This window comes from Crocuta crocuta, unplaced genomic scaffold (genome assembly GCF_008692635.1).
Source record: "Crocuta crocuta isolate KB4526 unplaced genomic scaffold, BGI_CrCroc_1.0 scaffold323, whole genome shotgun sequence".
NCBI classification, from domain to species: Eukaryota; Metazoa; Chordata; class Mammalia; order Carnivora; family Hyaenidae; genus Crocuta; species Crocuta crocuta.
Genome location: NW_027536465.1, coordinates 2678898 through 2691267, shown reverse-complemented (window position 1 = coordinate 2691267; position 12370 = coordinate 2678898). Strand labels below are relative to the sequence as shown.

Genomic DNA, 12370 nt, shown 5'->3' with positions numbered 1-12370 from the left:
TTACTCCCTCCACAGCCAAACCCCAGAACGTGCTATAGCTCTCCTGGCCTCCCCTGTCCTGGCCCCAAGCCAGTGTCCATGACATTGTCTCTGCTGGAGGTCCCTTCTTGCACCCTGCCTGCAAGTCGGAATCCTGCCGGCTCATGCCATCTCCCTGTGACAGCTCCATGGCCCGCAGGCCTTTTCTCCTTGGTGACTCTGCAATTTTCACCTCGAATGGTCTTGTTCCCCGCTGCCTTGTCTCCCTGGCTGGATTGTGGCCTCACCTCTGTCTGTGGCCCCACTGAGCACATGCTCAGCCACACCCCTCCCTGCCCCACCCCCCCAGCCTCATGTCCCCACCTGTCTCTGGAGGGCTTGCGGTCCCCCAGGGCCTCACCTCTGCAGACCGGTGGCCCTCCCTGCAGACTGTGATGGCTGTGGAGCTCAGCAGGAAGAATTCCAGGAAGGTGAAACAGAGCAGAGCTAGCTCCAGCCTCTGGATGTAGACCTGGAGGGGGTGGGGAAGGGAGGAAGACAGGGAGGGGCCTCTGGGTATCTGCGCCCCTTGTGCGGGCGCAGGTGTGTCAGACCCAGCCAACAGGGGGCAGCAAAGAGCTTCAGCTGCCAGGTGTGCCTGGGGAGGGCCTGGTGGGGCTCTGCGGGGCTGGGACTGGGCACCTCTTAGTCGATGTTCTACGCCCACCTCCTGGCACCCATGGGTCCTCGGTGAGTACTTGCCAGATGTTGAAGGGCTGGAGAATCTTGTGGGTTCTCTGGTGGAACTGCAGGTGGCCTTCAGTGCCATCTCATAGTGTCCCCCACTTAGATGGGGACACTGAGGCTCAGAGAGAAGGAGCGTTTTTTTATTGCTGGGGAGGAGCTGGGCTTAGGACCACATCTCATAGAGCATGAGCATTTGGACAGTGTGTGTGTGTGTGTGTGTGTGTGTGTGTGTGTGTGTGTGTAGGCCTGCCGGTGTACCTGCACGTGTGTGTGCATGGGGGAGCTCAATAAGGAATAGCCAACCACCATCTTCACGAACCTGGCCCAGAGGCCAGCAGCCACCACGTGGGGTGTCTGGCCCACCTCTGCTTCAGGGGCCCCACGCTGCGCTGAAAGGGCCCTGGGCTCGGAGTTGTAGGCCTGGTTTTGAATCCTCACTGCACCCCTGATACTTGCTGTGTGGCCTTGGTCTACTAATTTAGCCTCTCTGGACCTCAGTGTTCACTCCCCTAAAATGGGGTAATGAAGTAGACTCGGCCTGTTCTGCAAGGCTGCTGTGAGGCTCCCCCATAGTGGGGTCACCGGGGCTATGCTATTTATAGAGCCTTGACCAGGGAACTGGCCGTTCTAGAACATGGTCCTGAATTTGCTGCCTAGCTGCTGCTCAACCTCACATGGGTCCCTCTCCCCTCTGGGCCTCGGTTGCTCTATCTGAAAAGTGGGCTTGGACTCAGGGACCCGAGGCCTCACGTGGCTCCCTGATGCTGACCAGTGAGAAGCCGGCACCCCTCTTTGCACCCGGCCTTGGGAGGGCCAGGGTGGGGACGGACTGGCTGAGGGCTTCAGCTGCAGTGCCTGGGCTCAGGAAGGTTTCCCAAGAGCCAGACGCCTCCTCCTGGCCAAGCCCAAGGCAGCACCCCCAGGGACACAGGGGGCCCTCGGGAACGGGGCACTCACTGTGCTGTTGGGGTACGGTGTCCAGATCGGGAAATCAAATGGACTCTCCAGGAAGAGGTCTTTGGCGATGACAAAGAGGCCCGCCAACACGCAGAAGAAGCTGACGCCGTGGGCCATCAGGCAAAGTATCTTCTACAAGCAAAAGTCACAACCAATGTCCAAAAGTTAGAGTCCCAGATCTGGACTGTGTCGAGGCCTGCCAGGCGCTTGCTCTGTGGCCTCAGGAAAGACTCTGCCTGTCTCTGGACCTGAGGCTCCTCATTTAAACATGACTTTCTGAGACAGCTGACCACCGGGGGGCCCCAGGCGGCATTCACCTTCTGCGGGACAGGACTGGCGGACCCCGTCCACAGATGTTGTGCTGAAGAAGGATGTTCCCAGCGCTGTCTCCCTCTCTCAGAGCTGGTCTTCATCATCCTGGCATCACATATGTCGCCTGGTCAGGGACTGGACGTCCAAATGGCCCCTCACCCAACCCCTCTCCATAGGCTAGAGCATGAGGAGCCTCGGAGGTGCCCTGTGCTCACTCACTCTGGGTCTGCCTCCTTCCCCACCTGTCACGGTCCCTGAAATGCCCCCATTCATCACCGTCTTGGGTGATTCCAAGAGCCTCCGATCAAGAACAAACCCTGGTGATGGACAGAGTGTGAACACAGGGAAACTCCAGCCTGTCCCACAATGGGCGTCCCTGCCATGGAGCCTCCCTACGCTCAGGCGTAGGAAGGGGGAGGCTTCCGGCTCCGAAAGGGGCTCAGCCCTGGAGGAATGGCGGGCCTTTGCCACGCATCCCCTGTCCCTGCGGGCAAATGGCACCACACCGCCCTGTGCTCTCTGCCTCCTGAGAAGGCAGGGCGTAGCCACAGCCCAGCCCAGCCTGAGCGGCTCTAAGGTGGGGGTGGCCCCAGGGCTTGTGGGGCAGAGGGTGGAGGCCATGAGGTAGGAGGGGGTAGGGATGGTCCGTCTGTCACCAACGTCAGTCCACTTGGCCAGTCTCGCATCGGTGTGTCTACTCTGGGCCCCCCCGGGGCGCCCCAGGCTGTGCTAAGAAGGTGCTCAGACGCCCACTGCCCCCACAGCTTAGTGTACTGGAGAGAGATGCGGGGACGGGTCAGTCCATCAAGCTGTGGGGACGCAGAGGGCAGCCATAGCGGGTCGGGGACGACTACCAGGAGGATGGGGCGCGGATGCTGAGTTTTGAGGAACGATCAGGGGTAAGTCAAGGCGGGGCGAGAATGCGCAGCGGGAGCGGGCGAGGTTCTCCGCGGAAAGCACAGAGCAGAGGAGGACCGAGCCGTGTCTGGCTGGTCGTGTCTCTGGGAGGTGAGAAGCAGGTGGAAAGCGGCCCGGGGCCTGCCGGCCACACGGACTTGCTCATACGGGGGGCCAGCGGGGGCAGCCGGGCGCCGAGGAGGGGAGGGATCAGACTTGCACTGCGGGCACTGGCTTGGGCAGACATGAGGCCAGACAGGCCGGACATGAGGATGGAACTGGGGCGGAGGAAGGGCAGTGGGGGAGGGGCAGGCCTCGGGGACCCTCGTGCGTGCTCCCAGCACATCCCGGAGAACGGCCTCCCGAGTCTGTACCACACACGGACGCCCTTGGCAAAGCTGGGCGGGGCCTGGCACGGGAGGGAGTGACCTCAGCGCTCCCACTTACCAGATAAGTCTTCGAAACCATCTCCATCGTGATCACCAAGATCCCTGAAATGAGGAACTGCAGGCCAGATTTGAAACAGTCACAAGAGAGGTCAGGCTTCCCCGAAACCCACAGATTCGCTCTCTTCTGGCTACTCTCTGAGAAAGCCGAGCTCTGGTGGCCGGCTGGTGGCCGAGGCGAAGGAGCTCCCCCTGGCCGCCATGTGGCCCCTCCCGGGGCTGCTCCGGCCATGCTGGTCTTCCGTGTGCACTCAAGGCCCCACACCTGGGATGCAGCTGTGCCCAGTGCCCAGATGTCCCCCCCCCCCGGCGCCTCCCAAGGCCCCCAGTTTTCTGGCCCCAACTGTTCCTTTGGGATCAGCTGCGCTATCCACCCTGACCCTTTCTCCTTTCCCGAATCCTGCCGTGTGGAAGTTCTCAGCTCTTCATTCTGAGGTCCCTGGTCGCCTTCTGCAAGTATTCCTTCAACGCTTTGCTGAGTGCCTACTGTGTGCCGGTCACTGGGACCACAGGGAGGAATCGGCGCTGCGTGGGGAGACAGTCCCATCACCGAGCGCTGAACGCTCAGAGCCGGGGACAGTGGACCGACGTGACAGTCGGGGGTCAGGACGCCTGGCCGAGAGGGCTCCGTGGCGCTGGGACTCAGCCTGTGTGCAGGGCTCCTGGGGGCCCAGGGGTGGGGAGGATGCTGTGGGGAGCTGCCGGGACCCAGCGTGTGCCCGTCTTCCCTCATCTCCCATCCTGGCCGCTGGCCTTGGGAGGACATGAGCCGCGCCATCCACACTCTCACACCCTGACAGAGCCGTGGGCACCAGGGATGGTCGCTGGGTCCACAGGCAGCCTGGCTGCCCGGAAGCCCGGGGAAGGCGCCCCCTGCTCATGCTCGCCCTCCCCTTGATGGATGCACGTGTTGGGTTAGGGGAGTCTGCAGAGAGCCTGGGGGTGCTCCCCTGAGATGCAGGCCTGACGGGGCCTCCAGGGAGGGACTGAGAGAACGGAAGCAGAGGCAGGGAGCCTGGAGAAAGGAGCTGGCAGCTGCTTCCCTCCTAGTAGCTCATTCTGACCCACCCTACATCCGGTCCCAAAGGCCAGGGTCTCCCCAGGCCTGCCCGCAGACCCCGCATCCAGCCCGTGTTTTGGCGCCTACTTACAGGGGCAGCCCCCCAGAATGGGTACCAAGACTTCAGCACCACCAGGTGAAGACTCTCGACAGCAGTCACCAAGTAACTCCCAAAGAACACGTGCAGCAGGGCGTTGACAACATGGAGGGCCTGGGGGGCCGGAGGGAACAGGGAGCCACCACTGGGGCACCTGTCGGTGACCTGCGCCAGCTAGTGGATCCCAGTCTGCTTCCCACCTTCTAAGGGATCCTGGTGGGTCTACGGGGAAGGACTGGCTCCTCGGAAAGGCAGCCGGGAATCAAGTAATTGTCCCTCCCGGGGGTGGGGTGCGGGATGGGGAGGGAAGAGAAGGGAAGCAGGAGAGACTTCTGTTGATGACTTCCTGTGAGTGACACTGAGCCAGTGTTGGTGCGGGTGTAGACAGGTGTAGACAGCCTCTCCCACCCCTCGGGAGGGTTTTCAATTCGAGCAGGGCAGCTGGAGGCTCTCTCATCTCCCTCCCTCCTCCAGGCTCCCCAGTGTCCCCCTCCCCCACCCCCAGGGCCCCAGGAAGTGGGTACTCACGCCCAGCTCCTTGAGAAGGCTGCTGCTCTTCCTGGGCTCCTGGTGCCAGTTGGGAGGCAGGAAGCCGGGTGGGCTCAGCTGCTGGGGCAGGTATCTCTGGACCGGCTGGGCTGGGCTGAGGGCCTGCTGCGGCGGGACCCCCCTCAATTCCGGTCCGGGAATCCTGCTGGCTGATCTGTAGGCTTCTGCTTCCAGGACTTGGGCCAACGACCTTGGCTGCAGACGACAGAGGGAGGCTGGGTCAGAACCCATCTCATTTCTGAGGCTTATGTCTGGTGCGAGTCAGTGACCGTCACCTCTGCTCTCTGAGCCAGGGCCTTACAGAACAGTCTGCCCTGCTCAGTAACCCCTGAGCTTGGTTTGGCCTAGGACAGCCTGGCTTCTGGGGACGGGGAGGCATGGCCACTTATAGCCCCTGTGGCATTGCAGGGTCACCGCTCCTTCTGGGGTAGAAGAAAGGGTCAAACATGCCAGCCATCGTGACACAGAAGACCCCCGAACTGGCAATGATGGTTCCTCCTGACGGGAAAGAGGATGGAGGGGAAGTCTCTGCCGAGAACCTTCCATAAGCCAACACTGAGCCAGGAAGTCAATATTTAACAATGAGTCAACATTGACAAACATTTTGTCTATTCTTGGCATTGGGTAAGCATTTTACATGCATTATCTGGGGGTAAATTATGTGCTTGCTTCCATTTTGCAGACAGGCTCAGAGAGGTTAAGCCACTTGCCCAAGGTCACACAGTCAGGAAATGACTGGACTCTGCAGACTGGCTCCCAAGTGTGTGGGCTTAACTCCTTCATGCACTGTTGTCTCAGGGAGCAAAAGGAAACGTCCTGGATGTTTTAACAGGCGTGAGAAAGAGGCTGAGAGAAAACCTTGCAGGGGACTGAAAGCACCACTTGCTGAGGGGCTGAGGGGCCTGGTCACCATGCTGGTGATGGATGCTGGGGTGCATAGGGCTTGGGGGCTGCCTGGTGACTCGGTGACAAAGGCTGGTCTTTCCCAGGAGAACGAGAGTGAGGTGGGGTTGGGAGGGGAGGGGAGTCTGTTTATGGAAATCAAGGCAGGAGACGGTTCTCCTCAGGGATGGGGCTCAGGAGCAGCGTAAGTGGGCTGTTCTTACTCTTTCTGGTACAAAGAAAGGGGTGCATTCCCTTCCATTTTAATTCTCAATTTTAATTCCAGCTGCATGAGCTCAGAGATCCTGTTTGAGCACCCCCATTTTTTTAAATGTTTATTTTTGAGACAGAGAAAGACAGCATGAGGGGGGCGGGCAGAGAGAGAGGGAGACACAGAATCTGAAGCAGGCTCCAGGCTCCAAAGTGTCAGCACAGAGTCCGATGAGGGGCTTGAACTCATGAACTGTGAGCTCATGACCTGAGTTGAAGTCGGATGCCCAACCGACTGAGCCACTCAGGCGCCCCATGAGCACCCCCATGTTTGCAGTCTTCCTGCCGTGGGGGTGGGGAAAGCAGGAGGTGGAAAGAGCTTTGGGGAGCCTGGGAAGGACAAGTGTCCTGGATCGCTCAGTTCCAGACAGGGAGGAAAGAGAAGGACAGTGTCCAAGGGCCAAAGGGCCAGACAGGACCCCAGGGTTGGGGAGCACTGGCTCTGTGCTAGGCTGACAGCTAGGCTCTGTGACTAGTCCCTCAGTCCCTGGGAAGTCGGCTCCATTCTGTAAACGAAGAAATGGAATCTCAGGGATGTCCAAGGCCTTGGCCGGAGTCACGCAGCAAGAAAGCGCCTGAGATTTGGGACTGTGTGTGGTCCGACACCACTGTTCAGCCCAGGCTGGGCCCTCTGACAAATGTCTCCATTGGCCGGGAGTTACGGTCCCGAATTAGCGGGGAGGGTGGGGGTGGGGTGTTTCCAGCAGCTGAGCCCAGAGACACACTGATGCATGACACTTTTGGGGGGGCCTGGCCCACCTACACTCGGGAATTTGTTCTCTCGATTCCGGGCATTTCCTACAGGGTCCCTCTGACATAGTCGGCTGGATCAGTTTTGGGGGGGGGGCGCAGCTGGTGGCAGAGACCTATCCAGTTAGCCACGGGTCGCAACTAGACTTCTCTGGTGCACTGGGGAAGACGGAGCTCGGATCTGAGCCTGGACACGACTGAGGAGCACGAAAGAAGGGAAACTTGTTGGCAGAGGGGTCTTGGCCGGACTGGGTTGTCCGGGGAGATCATGAGAACTCAGTCCCTGGAGATGGGCCTCGTACCTGGGCTCTCGCTTTCCAGAATGTGGCCGCAGGACGGGTTCAGATATGCCCTCAGGGGTTGTGTTCGAGAAGGGTATCCCTTCTCAGAGCATATTCCATGGACCATGGATCCTGACGGATAAGGAGCCGAAGGGATATTATGGGAAATCCTGGATGCCAACTTCGCCCTCTTCGGCATAGCGATGGCCCTGAGAATTCTTGCCAGGGAGCATCTATTTTAACGCTAAGGGCATTCCCCACACTGAATTGGTTGTGGCAGCTTTTTTCTCATAGTCCGTCGACTCTACGGTTGTTCTGTGGGCAACGCTTTTGGGCAAAGTGGCCTTAAACAAGCAAACATTTGGTTTCTAGGGGTTTTTGGCCTTCTTTGCCCTCCTTTGGCCTTCTGTGCACATCGTGTGTGGTGGGGGTGGGGGTTGGACCGCCATCTCTAGGCATCACTTCCAACTTCAAAGGACTCTCCCATGGGACAGGGGGCCGCTGCAGGGATAGCCTGCCACCAGGAGGGAGGGGTGCTGAGGGCGGGACTTGGGGAACCAGAGGGACTGTCTGCTGTGAGCTTCCCACTTTCCAAGCAGGGCATGGACTACGAGCCCTTAGAGGGCTTGCACGCTATGGCCCTCCACCCCTCCTCACCCCTGTCCCGCTCCTCCAGGACCTGGTACAGAGCTGCTTGGGTGGAGACGGGCTGACTGTGGTGGGGGTGGGGGGCAGCCAGAGACCCAAGGGGCAATGGCCTTGGCTCCTCCCCTGTCCCGCAGGCAGCTGAGGCCCAGCCAGCCCGGCGTCTCCAGGGAAACCAGCCAGGGCCCAGGTTCCCTTTGTTCCTTCAGTTCCTGGAGGGCAGGGCCGACAGGGCCCAAGTTCCCCCCACCCCCCAGCAGAGTGGACCCCATCATGACCGCTGGACAGGGGCAAGTCTGGGTCAGATCCTGGCCCTGTTCCCGGGAGCCTGGACCTTGGGCGGGTTGATGACATCTCACTCATCTCGCTATCTCCTTGTCACAGGCACTGGGGTGGGGTGCCAGTGCCTCTCCTGGGCCTGGGGGGTGGGGTGTTGTAAGGATTAAAAGGGGTAACGTCTGCAATGTAGCAACACTCAGTAAACGTCAGCCTGACACATGCCTGCAGTCTCACCACCCAGGCTCCACTTGGTCCCCGTCCATTTCTCTGTGGAGACTTGACCCATCTTGTCCTCATGCTGGGGCTTGGTCACGGGGCAGGGGCGTGAGAGCTCCTGGGGTAGGGGGAAGGTGTGGCGAGGGAAGAAGAGTACTTCCGGGTGGACTGAACTGGTGGTCTCAGATTCATCCGTGGAGTGTGAGCTGAACACCACAGGGACCGAGGAACCGTGGGTGAGAGCTGACCACAGGAGGTCTGTGGTGGAGCAGACAGAAACCCGCGGCCCCAATCAGTCTGTGCTGGGGAGGCCTGGAGGACAGGGGTGTGTGTGAGGCATGTGTGTGTGTATGTATGTGCATATACATGTGTGTGCATGGGTGTATATGTGCCCATGTGCATGTGCGAACACGTGGGTATATGTGTGGGTACACATGTATATATGCACGTGAGCATGCATATGTGCATGTGTTCATGTGTGTGCACGTGCATGTTTGCGCATGCATGTGTGCACACATGTATATGTGTGAGCACGTGTGCGCACATGTGCATATGTGTGCCAGAATATGTGTGGGCACGTGTGTATATGTGTGCATGCCCCGTGTGCACATGTGTGCGTGTGCGTATATGTGTACATGCATGTATACGCATGTGTGCATATGTGCACACGTGTATATGTGTGCATGTGTGCACATGTGCATATAGGAGTGCATTCATATGTGTATGCACCCAAACACACACATGTGCATGTGTATATGTGTATGCACATGCATATGTGTGTGCACATATGTGTATGTGCACGTGTGTATATGGGTGCATGTAGGTGCTCGGGCATGTGTGTATTTGTGTGCAGGCACCCATGTGCACATGTGTATATTATTCATATGTGTGTATGCACATGTGCATATGTGGGAGTGTGTATATGTGCGCACACATGTGTATGTGCACACGTGTATTTGGGTGCACACACTCTGTGCACATGCGTATGTTTGCGCATGTGTGTATATGTATGCATATGTGTGTGTGCATGTGCACGCATATGTGTGCATATGCGTGTATGTGAACATGTATATGTGTGCATGTGTGTGTTTGTGTGCAGGCACCTGTATGCACATTCGTATGTGTGGGCATGTGTGTATATACATGCGTGTGTGTGTGCGCACATGTGTCAAGCAGAGAAAGGCAGGAGTTGAGAGATACTGAGTCACGCCGTGTGACAGAGGGGCCTGTGGGCATCTGGGGGCCGTCGGTAGAGGGTCGGATTTCGTGGCTGTCGGTTAGAAAGCAGCTGTGGGTGCGCCAGAGCTGCGTCCCCTAGTGCTTCCGGACAGCGTGCTGGGGTACGGGGGGCGGGGAGGGGGCGCCAGCAAGGCGCCCAGGGGCCAGCAGGAAATGGAGGCCTGGATTCTCGTACTGGCCCTGCCTGCTCTGGGGCCAGTCCTTTCCCCTCTTTGGGGCTCGGGTTTTCTCCTCAGTGTGTGTGTGTGTGTGTGTGTGTGTGTGTGTGTGTGTGTGTACACACACTGTGTGGGTTTCTGGGATTGGAACGGAAATGGCTGCGGCCCCTCCCAGCCCTGATGGTCAGTGATTGGAGGCAAATGGGTTCTAGGCAGTGAGTCCCCCCTTGGGGTGGATGTTGTTGCTGCCCTTGCTTCCCATTTACTGGGGGGTGGGGCACTCATTGCCAACTGCTATAATCGCTGGTACTAAAGGCTCCTAACTGCTCCCCCAAACTGCAGCCAATGACGGACCGGCATGGGGGCGGTATGAGAGGACAGCCCCCATGCCTCAGGGTGGGACTAAGCCTGTGCTCCCTGACACGGGATCAGGCTGAAGCTAGCGGTCCGCTGAAACCACATCTGTCCTTGAGTTGCTTCACCTGCCCGTCCGGCTTTTTGCTCTTCTCCGGAGAGCACTCCCTCATAAACCAGCCGCACAAAATCCTTGTCTCAGGCTCTGCTTTTATAGCATCTGACTGAAGACACTCCCCTCCTTATCCCTGCTGTGGGGGACCACTCACCTGGCCCTGGGACCTCCACTCGAAGCTTCCGGCCATGCCTTGCTCTCTGGATCCACCTGAGCCCCACGGAGATGGCAGCAGAAGATCACAACATCTTTATAACATTAGACCTTGGATCTTTTCCCTCCCGGCCCCGCCTTCTGCTTCACGCCCAGCAGTTAAGAGCCATCAACATCTTCCCCATTCCATCAACCCAGGCAGATAGGAATCTTTGCACCCTCTTTACAGCTGCAAATCAAACGTTGACAACATAATGGTTACAGTGTGGGACAGATGGGGTAAAGAAGATTGTAAGTCTTCATAGAGTCATGGTGGAGCCTTTAAAAAAAGTATCTTTCTGGGGGCCTGGGGGGCTCAGTCGGTTAAGTGTCTGACTCTTGATTTCAGCTCAGGTCATGATCTCATGGTTCCTGGGTTCGAGCCCCTGACTGGGCCGTGTACTGACAGTGTGGAATCTGCTTGGGATTCTTTCTCTCCCTCTCTCTGCCCACCACCCCCCCAAATAAACATGGCTGACCTTGGCCATCTTCCCCCACCTCCGTGGGGAAGCGATATCCCAGCATCCCACAGCTGTATTTGTAAACAGGGTTGTATCTATCTCTAAAAGATAAGGACTCTTTAAAAAGACTGATCCCAGGGCATGTGGGTGGCTCAGCCGGCTAAGCGCCCAACTTTGAACTTCGGCTCAGATCATGATCTCATCATTCATGGGTTTGAGCCTCGCGTCAGGCTCTGTGCTGACAGCTCAGAGCCTGGAGCCTGCTTCGGATTCTGTGTCTCCCTCTCTCTGCCCCTCCCCAGCTCACACTCTGTCTCTGTCTCTCTCTCTCTCTTTCTCAAAAAATAAAAAAGAAAACTTTAAAAAATTTTTTAAAAGACTCTGATCCCAGGCCGCAACTAAACCATGAAGGCGTGTGAGGTTTTGGGGCCCACTGGGGGGCCCTGAGGCTCAGCGCGGTGACCCTGCACAGCCCTCGGGCAGTAAGTACGGTTTTGCAACCGTACAAAGAGCGCCTCTCACCCGGCCTTTGCTGCCTACTGGGTGTCAAACTTCTGGTCAGCGTTCAGGTTACTCCCACCGTCTCAGGAGCATCTTGGTACCTCTGACTTGTGTGACCCGGCACCCAGGCCACAAACCGTATCAGTCAGTCCGGTGGAGCCCCGCAGCCTGTCCCGGCTCTGCCCCCTGAGCGTGGCGCCAGGCTCTTGGGGTGTCCGGGGCCTGAGCTGGTTTTGGTAGCTCCCACCCTGGGCTCCTTCCCCGTCTGGCTCCTTCTGCATTGCCATGCCGACGGCGGCTAGGAAAGCCTGATGCACCTATTCCAGACGGCCACCCACGCCCATGTCAGCTTGGTGAGCACACGGCACACCACTCAGAGCTGACTCTGAGTCCAGGCTGCGTGAGTTCAAACCTTGATTCTGCCACTTGGCAGCCATGAGAGCTAGGGTGAATTATTTGACCTCTGTGGGCCTCAGTTTTTCCCTCTGCAAAGCGGGAATAACAACGCCTCTGGAAGGAGTTGCTAGAAGATTCAATGAGTTAGAATATGAAAATGCTAGGGTGCCTGGGTGGCTCAGCCGGTTAAGTGTCTGACTTTGGCTCAGGTCATGGTCTCATGGTTCTGGGTTTGAGCCCTGCGTCTGTCAGCACAAAGCCTGGAGCCTGCTTCCGATTCTGTGTCTCCCTCTCTCTCTGCCCCTCCCCTGCTTGCTCTCTGTCTCTCTCTTTCTCAAAAATAATAAACATTAAAAAATTTTTAAAAAAGAATATTAAAGTGTTTACGGCAGTACCTGGCCTGTGTCAAGTGCTGTGTATGAGTTTTAGAGTCACCGTGCACTCCCAGGGGACCCTCACGCCCAGCTGTCACACCCACTGCAAGGTCACTCACCTCTCAGACCTGCTGGACTGGACAGCCCTTCTGTGGGCAGTGAGGCCGGGCCACCAGCAGCTCTGGAAGGTTCATTTCTCCTGGTGGGACCCCCCCCCCCCCCCCCCCCTCCCTC

At 58.2% G+C, this 12370-nt stretch overlaps 1 protein-coding gene across 1 annotated transcript in view; it reads right to left on the bottom strand.

Moving 5' to 3' along the window:
- MS4A10 (membrane spanning 4-domains A10) overlaps window positions 1-10402 on the bottom strand; it is a 16916-nt gene extending 6514 nt beyond the window's left edge. The window contains exons 1-6 of the mRNA XM_077748858.1: window positions 10367-10402; window positions 5003-5218; window positions 4469-4588; window positions 3319-3375; window positions 1663-1794; window positions 380-490 (exon numbers count right to left, since the gene is read on the bottom strand). Of these exons, the coding sequence (XP_077604984.1) occupies window positions 380-490; window positions 1663-1794; window positions 3319-3375; window positions 4469-4588; window positions 5003-5218; window positions 10367-10402 (672 nt within the window). The remainder of the gene's footprint in view (window positions 1-379; window positions 491-1662; window positions 1795-3318; window positions 3376-4468; window positions 4589-5002; window positions 5219-10366) is intronic.
- Window positions 10403-12370: the final 1968 nt, after the last annotated feature.